Genomic DNA, 10266 nt, shown 5'->3' on the forward strand with positions numbered 1-10266 from the left:
GTTGCCTTCTCTGCTCATTAGTTTTGACGCGGAGAAGGCATTTGACCACATGTTTTGAAACCTTAATGGAAATATGGCTTAGATGGTTTCTTTAAAGACACAATAGGTGTTTTATATTCAGATCCTAGAGCTATGATATGGGTGAATGGGGTTCAATCACAACTATTTGAGGTCCATCAGGGTATGCACCAGGGATGCTTCTTATTCCCTTTTTGTGCTGAGTTTAAATCCCTTGAGTAGGGATGTTTGTGCAAATCTAGAAGTCAGAGGAATACATTTCCATCAGTGTGAGTTTAAAATCTCAGCATTTGCTAAGGATCTTTTGATACACATTATTATTCCTCCACCCCCCAATCTTCTCTTTCCACCTTAATGGAATTATTTGCTGAATATGGTGATTTTTCAGGTTTTGAGTTGAATTTTTCAAAATCGCTTCTTCGATCTCATTGGCGGCAGTCCGTAATGAGTAGTGGGGACAATTTCCGTTAAAACAGGCAAATCACTCATTTAGGTATTTAGGAATCCAATTGTCTATGAATACTTTGGATCTATATGACATCAACGTGTCACGATTGTTAGAAATGACTGACATCTTTAGCTAATTGCATGCACCTCCCTCTCATCCTGCATGGGAGAATCTATTTGTTTAAAATAGTTGAATTGCCACAATGGTTGTATGTTCTACAAATGTTACCAATTAAATTATGAAAAAAAGATCTGAAAGTTTTATATAGAATGCTATTCATGATTCTGCCGGGGGAAGAAATTGAAGGTGTTTAGATCTTGGAAGATGGGAGGAATGGGTTTACCTGCTATATATATAAACGTAATCAGGCCTGTCTGTATCATCATCTGGGAGACTGGTTCTTAGAACAACAAGATTATACCCCGGTGCAGGCTGAGAAAATATTTTTCTCCTTGGCATTTCACTTTTTTGCTGCAGGCTCCATTGAGGTCGTTGCCAACTTACCTGAGGCAAAGTGTATTAATACTCCCCTTATGAGCACTTTGTAGGATTTGACAAGATATTGCAGGGATCTCAAAGTCCCTCCTTGAGGGCCGCAATCCAGTCGGGTTTTCAGGATTTCCCCAATGAATATGCATGAGTTCTATGTGCATGCGCTGCTTTCAATGCATATTCATTGGGGAAATCCTGAAAACCCGACTGGATTGCGGCCCTCGAGGAGGGACTTTGAGATCCCTGAGATATTGGAATATAGATTCCAGGGTTTCAAACCTTTTACCTATATGGGGTATATCCCATTTGGAACATGTACAGTAGTTCAACAAGATGACAAGATACTCCCCTTAGAAATGTTGGGTGGTGGTTCCCTTACTGAGATTAATTATATTTTTGCTTATCAACTAAGACTGTGTAGTTACGTATAGGTATGAAGTGTCATCTGCTCAGCATAGTCTTAAAATAAAGTTCTTTCTGGTCTTAATTAAACATGATGATCTCTCAGTATCTGCATTTCATAAAGCTCTGGTGGATATATCCCCTCAGTAGGACTTGAGTATTTTACACGTTGGAGCTCAGACTTAGACATCCTGCATATTTGGATCTTCTAAAGTTGCTCTCTAGAACTCCTTAAGTAGCACTTAGCAAAGAGTTGTGGGAATATCAGTTTCAAGTAATTCACTGAGCCTACTTGACTTAATCTCAGATTTTTCATACGGGGGGGGGGGGGATATCACACCCTCTTTGTCAGAATGTAATCAACTACTTAGTTCTTTTTTTGCCCTGATTTTGGGGGATGTCCCAAATTATGACGGGTTTGGAGGGCTGTTAATCAATATATGAAACAATTACTGGACTCCCCAGTCCCACTTTCAGCGGTGGGCTTTTTGTTAGACAAATTTGAAGTTTTTACATTGCAGAGCAGGGGTGGTCGCCTCTTCATTTGCAAAGCAGGTATTGGTTTAAAAAAAAAAAAAGTGGTCTTTTCAGTATGGATGATTCTTAATCCTACCATCAGCTAATGTTAATGGTAAAAAACAGCACAACCAAAAGGTTGACCCTAAGTGCTCCACAGAAATAAAAATCTACATAGTAACATAGTAGATGACGGCAGATAAAGACCCAAATGGTACATCCAGTCTGCCCAACCTGAAGAAGATGGGTAAAGACAATACTAGGGGAGACAATACAAGGACAGACATACTAAGGTGGGAAGGAGGAATAAAACAAAATGGAAGGAAAGAAAGCAAATTAAGCTTTACTCTTTAGTGTTCATAAACTCCAGGGTTATCTTTTCAAAGCAATGAAAATAATGACTCTTAAAAATGGCGACAAAGGCCTATCATTCCAGTTCTTAGTTAATAAGAATGATTTTATAATTGAGCCATATAGGTTTGGTAACATAGTAAAAATGGAAATTCTTTAGTTTTCTAATCTGTAGATAAATCATTGTATTCCTTTTAATTTTTAAAGATCTTATGATATGGTGTTTGGTCCAGCAAACTTGGGAGATGATGCAATCAAAAACTTCCGTGCAAAACATCACTGTAATTCCTGTTGTAGGAAACTTAAACTTCCAGGTAAGAGATTAGCATAAATCAAAGCAATTTAGGATTTAGCTCATGATTTTTCAGTTGTGGTTGTTTAGTTTATTCAGGCGTAACAAAAATTTTCCTATACCCAGAAGGCTTGCAGTCTTTTCAAGCTCTCTGGGGATAAGGAAATCAAGGAGCCTTAATTTTGAGTTGAAATATAAGCACCTTCTAACTTTAGGAGGACCAGATTAAGTTGCATAATACTAGGCCAGCTCTGACAATGCTGTAATAGTACAAAAGTCCGTAATAAGTTAGGCATCACTGATGGTGTAGATAGTCCATTTAAAGGGGAATTTCTCTTTTATATATAATTTTTCCCTCTCATCCAAAAAGAGATCCAGAATCTCAGATTTATTTACATTGATTTTGAATCCTGATACCTGAGCAAAAAGATCTAATATCTGCATTACTGTCAATAAAGAATCTATGGATTAGCCAATGTGAAAAGAATATCATTAGCAAATAGCAATATTTTTTGTTCCGACTGCCCATATTTAATACCTTGAATATCAGAATGTTGACACACTAATTGGTCTAAGGGTTCCATAGCTATGGAGAAAAGAATCGGAGATAGAGCACAGTCTTGACGGGTCCCTCTTTTCAATTGGAAGCTTTCTGAATATGATCCATTAATCCTTAAACAAGCAAGGAGGGTCAAATAAAGTGCTTGTACCCATATCATAAAGGTTCCCATAAAGCCCATTTCCTTTAGCAATTTAAACAGGTAGGGCCAATAGACCCTGTCAAAGGCCTTCTCCACATCTATTCCTAGAATTAAGGCTGAGTGTTCAACTTTCCATAATAAATGGCATACTTCATCAACCTCTTATAAAACCTGCTTGATCATCTTTCACCAATTGTGGGACATATCGTTGCAATCTATTTGCTAATATTTTTGTAAAGATCTTATAATCTACTCCTAAGAGTGATAATGGTCAGTATGAACCACAGTTGGTTGGATCTTTATCTTGTTTCAAGATTAAAGTGATTCCAGCTAGTCTCCATGAAAGTGGCAGTAAGGAACCCTTTTCTATACCATTAAAAAAGGCTACCAATGGTTTGACCAAATAACTTTTAAAGATTTTATGAAACCTGGTTGAATAACCATCCAAACCAGGTGTTTTTCCAGTTTTCATATCCTTGATAGCCCATAAAACCTCTTCTTCATTATGTGGCATAGACAGCTGTTCAGATTCACCCTTTAGCAAGGAGGGAATATTCAGAGGGTCAAAAAATTTGGAGAGGGTCTCAGATTCTTCATGCTCAGGATTATATGATTTCTTATAGTAATGCAAGAAGGCGTCTTGAATTTGGGAAGAATTTGTACACTGTTTACCATTTTGGTCAGTTATTCTAGTGATATAATTTCTTAACGCTTTCTTATGTAATTTATGAGCTAACAGCTTCCCTGTTTTATTAGCTAATTCAAAATAGTATTGCTGTAGTAATTGCAATTTTACATTAATATAAGCCAAATCCATCTCCTGTAGCCTTAATCTTAACTTGTTTATCTTATCTAACAGTTTCTGATCTATAAGTTTCTTGTTAGTATTCTTCCCTTTTTTATAATCTAATTCCAGTTGATAAATCTGAGATAAGAGATCCCTCCTTTTTTTCACTTTTAAATTATATTTGTATGATCCTAATGAGATGAATTTCCCTCTAAATACTGCTTTCAGTGCTTCCCATATAGCTATCGGGGATGTTACCCCATCCATATTAGTCATTAAATGGTTTTGTAATTCTTTACCTATTTGTTCTATATTTTGTGGATCTAATAACAGAGAATCATCCAATTTCCAATACTTAACTCCAGATTCCCTCTGCAAGATTTGAATACCAATATCACCCATCCATTGTTAAGAACATAAGAATATAAGAATTGCTGCTGCTGGGTCAGACCAGTGGTCCATCGTGCCCAGCAGTCCACTCACCTTAGGTCAAAGACTAGTGCCCTAACTGAGACTAGCTTTATCTGTGTACGTTCTGGTTCAGCAGGAGCTTGTCTAACTTTGTCTTGAAACCCTGGAGGGCGTTTTCCCCTATAACAGCCTCCGGAAGAGTGTTCCAGTTTTCTACCACTCTCTGGGTGAAGAAGTAGTTCCTTATGTTAGTACGGAATCTATCCCCTTTTAACTTTAGAGAGTGCCCTCTCGTTCTCTCTACCTTGGAGAGAGTGAACAACCTGTCTTTATCTACTAAGTTTATTCCCTTCATTATCTTGAATGTTTTGATCATGTCCCCTCTCTGTCTCCTCTTTTCAAGGGAGAAGAGGCCCAGTTTCTCTAATCTCTCACTGAACGGCAACTCCTCCAGCCCCTTAACCATTTTAGTCGCTCTTCTCTGGACCCTTTCGAGTAGTACTGTGTCCTTCTTCATGTACGGCAGGGGTGTCAAAGTCTCTCCTCGAGGGCCACGATCCAGTTGGGTTTTCAGGATTTCCCCAATAAATATGCATGAGATCTATTTGCATGCACTGTTTTCATTGTATGCTAATAGATTTCATGCATATTCATTGGGGAAATCCTGAAAACCCGACCTGATTGCGGCCCTCGACGAGGGACTTTGACGTCCCTGATGTACGGCAACCAGTGCTGGATGTAGTATTCCAGGTGAGGGCATACATGGCCTGGTACAGCTGCATGATAACCTTCTCCGATCCACTTCTTAATCATTCCTAGCATTCTGTTCGCCCTTTTCACCGCCACTACGCATTGCATGGACGGCTTCATTGACTTGTCGATCATCTTTGCTTGCCAGTACCAGTTCTGTAGAGGGTGGCTCCAGTGGCTCAATGGACTCCTTGCTAAGTGCATTCTGATTGGCGTCTCCTTGTCACATCGCCATCTTGGCTGCCGCAGGGCTATTCTCCTCTCCTGTGTGAAATGTAAAAATCTTGAGATCTGGTCTGGGTTTTTTGCTCGTCATATTTCCATTTTGTTCCTAAGCAGGAGTCGTTCACCCAGTCCAAGAATCACACAGGACTGCTCGCCAAATTTGATGCAGTCGCGCTCACGCTTGCAAGCTACTCAGCCATCAGCTCTGGCTACGTCACCGGAAGTCCTTCCCAAATCTCACTTCCCATTTCTTACTGCAAATATGTGTTTAATTTTATGACCCAGCCACAAAGTATCTAATTTTTCTTTGCATTACAAGTAAAATCTTAAAATTAAAGATTTGACCTCTTAGCTGGCAAACAGAAAAATCCATATATAAATTTCAAACAAGGTTTTTTCATCAGTTTGTAGAAATCATGATTTAAGTATTTGGCTTAGTGGCATCTGCAAAAGACCTTGATTCAATTCCTGGGTCAGGCTACCCAATTTTGACTAGGATTGTAAAGTACAGTGCTCATAGCACTTGGGGGGAACAGAGTTAGTCATAGCGCAATGATGATACCTAGTGGCTAGAGGAGGGGCCTATGTTTACAGGGTTTACAAGGTTCTAGAAGGATTTCTGGTGCATAACAGTAAATGACAGCAGTAGAAGACCAAAATGGTGCATCAAATCTGCTCAGCTAATATTCATTCAGTTAGATAGATGTTTGTGGACTCTGGCTGAGTACTTACTGCAACTTGGGTGTGATTGTATGTGATGATCTTAAGGTGGCCAAACAGGTTGAAAAGGTGATGGCGAAAGCTAGAAGGGTTGCATAGGGAGAGGTATGGCTAGTGGGAAAAAGGAGGTATTGATGCCCCTGTATAAGATTTTGGTGAGACCTAATTTAGAATATTGTGCACAATTCTGGAGGCTGCACCTTCAAAAAGCTATAAAAAGGATGGAGTCGGTCCAGAGGAAGACTACTAAAATAGTGTGTGGTCTTCATAAGGGGCATGGGGACAGACTTAAAGATCTCAATCTATATACTTTGGAGGAAAAGCGGGAGAGGGGAGATATGATAGAGACATTTAAATACCTATGTAATGTAAATGTGCATGAGTCGAGTCTCATTTGAAAGGAAACTCTGCAATGAGAGGGCATAGGATGAAGTTAAGAGGTGATAGGCTCCGGAGTAATCTAAGGAAATACTTTTTTACGGAAAGGGTGGTAGATATGTGGAACAGTCTCCCGGAAGAGGTGGTGGAGACAGAGACTGTGTCTGAATTCAAGAGGGCATAGGATAGGCACATGGGATCTCTCGGAGAGAGAAAGAGATAATGGTTACAGTGGATGGGCAGACTAGATGGGCCATTTGGCCTTTATCTGCCATCATGTTTCTTTGTTTCTAAATTTGTTTGGAGTGGCTATAAAATAGAAGGCAAACCCCTGTGTAGATGTAAATGAAAACTCAAGTGTAATTCTCAGTCTAGTTCCAGGTAAGTTGTGTTTGAAAGAAAAGGAAAATAGTTGAAATTTGTCATTTTTTTATTACATTAACTTTTATTTTAGCTTTTACACCACAAATTGGTCCCAAGTTAACTGAAAGTTACATTTCCAATATAGTAAGGGTGGGGGCGCCTTCTGTAGAAGATATTCTGACTTTGTTACTGAAGATGCAAATTATTTTGTTTGAATTGTTCTGCACCAGATTAATTTCTAAAATGTGGGATATAAAGATGTGCACTTCTACATGCAAAAAAACTTTTATAAAAGTAAATTTGTCAAATACAACTTCAAAAATCAATTTTAATCTTGACAAACTTCCCACACAGTGCTGAGAAAGGCACGAGCCACAAATATTACTTAAAATGAGCCTCAGAAACCGGGTGAAGTAATCCAAACGCTCACCAAGCCTCATTCAGCCACCATGGCTGCATAGGCTAGACCAAGTTAATCATAGGCTCCTCTTGCAGCCGAGAACCACAGCAGGAACAACTCAAACTTGAGAAAAACCTGGGTCGGTCTCGGTTGCAGAGCAAAACGTTTTTCCACACTGTGCTGTGTTAAAGGTGCAGAGTGTAGTTTTGCTCTGCAAGCGAGACCGACGCAGGTTTTTCTCAAGTTTGAGTTGTTCCTGCTGTGGTTCTCAGCTGCAAGAGGAGCCTATGATTAACTTGTTATAGTCTATGTAGCCAGGGTGGATATAGCTATGTAATCACATTTCATAATGTTCTTACCTAGGGCCTCAAAAGTGTGTGGGTTGGGAGAAACCACAGAAAACATCACTGTAAATATTCATAGTTACTGAGATTATATAACCTGGAATCATGTGAGAAATCTTCTATTACAGCACAATTCAAAAGGCATAAGTTATAGGATTGTGGCAGGGCATCTTTTAAGCCTCACTTGCTGAGACCTTGTTTCAGGCAATTCAAGAGTAAAATAAACCAAATATGAATGTTGTTTGAAAAGCACCCTAGAAAAATGTGGTGGGATGTGACTTAAATGATTTTGACACTTCTGGCTACTGAACGTGCATAGTGATTTTCTCATTCTCTGCAGTCACTGGTTTTGGGGTTTACCTACTGGCCCTAATTTTTGGGTGATTAGTATCCTAAGGAAGGCATTTGCGAATAGCACTCCATGCCCTTTTTCCTTTGGGCCTGATGATGTGTGCATGCTTCTATTGAATATCCTCTAAATTGACTAATGGTAATGTTTATTCTGACTGGTTTAATAATATTAAGAGTTTATATACCGCAGGACCGTGAAGTTCTATGTGGTTTACAATGATTAAAAGATGCTACAAATTGAGTGGAATTAACAAAGTTAAAAGCTAGTGATTAACAGCTCTAGAGATCAGTTATTGTGGAATAAGATAGTACAGGTCAGGAACAGATATATTTTTAGGTGTTTCCTAGATTCCCCATAAGTAGTAGGCATAAGCAATTGTTCCAGATCTTTACCCCATAATGCTGCCTGATGTGAGAAAAGATGTTGATGACGTCTTTTAAATTTACGTCCTCTTAACACAGGGGTCTCCAAAGTCCCTCCTTGAGGGCCGAATCCAGTCGGGTTTTCAAGATTTCCCCAATGAATATGCATGAGATCTATGTGCATGTACTGCTTTCAATGCATATTCATTGGGGAAATCCTGAAAACCCGACTGGATTCGGCCCTCAAGGAGGGACTTTGGAGATCCCTGCTCTAACCAGTGGAGAAACAAAATTCAAGTGTGAGCTTCTCTTATGTCTGTTGGTTGAGAAAGAGAAAAGGTCAGGGAGCATTTCAAAAGACGAGCCATGCTTTAAATACATTTTCTTAAACACAGTGACTTAATTTTTTTTTACGTTTTATAGATCTGAAGAGGAATGACTATACACCTGACAAAGGGATTTTCCCTCAGGATGAGTCTCCAGAATCAGCGACTGAGCCAGGCAGCAGCACCAAAGAATCACAGAATTCTGTTCGCCTGATGCTATAGTGGCGTATCGTAAACCCTGGCTCTGCTAACTCCTTAGGAGCGTTTTTAATGCTTTTTATTTCCTTTTCTCTTATGAAGTTTTAAGAAATAGAAGGCCAGCTGCTACAAGTGGACTTTTAAATGTGTGGTACAGTAACGAGTCCTTGTTTACAGGACTCTGAAAGAGAACTGAGTTTAGCCATGGTCAGTAATGATTTAGCTGCGGGAGATGATGAGTAGTTGATAATTCAAAATAGGTAAAGAAGTATTTATGATAAAATAATTGTGCAGAATGAAATTACTTTTTATACATTTCAAGTCTCAGTTCATTGTTAAATAATATATAAAGCCTTGCTAGGCTGATATAATCAACTTATATAGTACTTGTTATTGCAAATGAGTTGTTGCCTTTTATGACCGAATGGGAAATTGCATTTTCTTATGTATTATGACATCTTCAGAAGTAAAGCCTTCCAAAGACCTCATACAAGTCTATGAAAACAGTGTGTATACAAATTTCTAAGTCTGTTAAAATGTATTTAATGCTACCATCTGGTACATTTTTAATAAAAATGGATAGTGATGTTTTTAAGATTATATAAAGTATGGGAGACTGCAATACAATTTGATGCCAATGAAATTCTGTCACTAATATTGTTAAATGTTTGACATCGAAACACTGTTGGCTACCAGAACTTTCAGGCTGGGATCCTTTTGTTATATAGGTACTAAATGTAATTTTTAATTGAAGGGCAATGTAGATGTCCTCTGTTTTTATTCAGTAGTGTATCTTATAGATACAGTCCTAAAACACGAACAAAATAGCTATTTAAATGGTGTTTTATGTTGACAGGAGAAGATAAAGTGTATTACTTAAGGCATAATGCTGTATACATTTTATATATCCTTAAATTCTTAAAGAAGAATCTCAAATAAATTTATTCTTGTTTACAGACCTCTTGTCCTTGTTTTCTTTATCCTCTTGCTGTTTCTACTGCCAACAACCATTCTACTCTTGCCGATTTGCATTGGAGAACATTTGATAACATTGAATGTCAATTAGGATCTGGACATAGGTACGACGAGTGAGGTGTGATTAAATTTGCGGACAATACGAAGTTGTTCAGAGTAGTGAAGATGCAGGGGGATTGCGAAGATCTGCAATGTGACATAATCGGGCTCGAGGAATGGGCATCGACATGCTACTCACCAACGGGGACAGTGTCACAGAGGTATCGGTGGGAGAAGCTTTGGCCTCCAGCAACCACAACATGGTGTGGTTCCACCTGAAGAAAGGAATCACTAAGTCAAATACATCAACTAAGGTCCTAAATTTTAAAGGAGCAAACTTTCAGTGCATGGGGGACTATGTCTACAAAGCGCTGCAAAACCAGAGCCCTACAGACAGTGTGGAGGTACTATGGTCG

At 38.8% G+C, this 10266-nt stretch overlaps 1 protein-coding gene across 1 annotated transcript in view; it reads left to right on the top strand.

Moving 5' to 3' along the window:
- TRPM7 (transient receptor potential cation channel subfamily M member 7) overlaps window positions 1–9792 on the top strand; it is a 190791-nt gene extending 180999 nt beyond the window's left edge. Inside the window, exons 38-39 of the mRNA XM_033919897.1 lie at window positions 2435–2541; window positions 8736–9792. Of these exons, the coding sequence (XP_033775788.1) occupies window positions 2435–2541; window positions 8736–8860 (232 nt within the window). The 3' untranslated portion in view covers window positions 8861–9792. The remainder of the gene's footprint in view (window positions 1–2434; window positions 2542–8735) is intronic.
- The last annotated feature ends 474 nt before the right edge of the window (window positions 9793–10266 follow it).

This window comes from Geotrypetes seraphini, chromosome 14 (genome assembly GCF_902459505.1).
Source record: "Geotrypetes seraphini chromosome 14, aGeoSer1.1, whole genome shotgun sequence".
NCBI classification, from domain to species: Eukaryota; Metazoa; Chordata; class Amphibia; order Gymnophiona; family Dermophiidae; genus Geotrypetes; species Geotrypetes seraphini.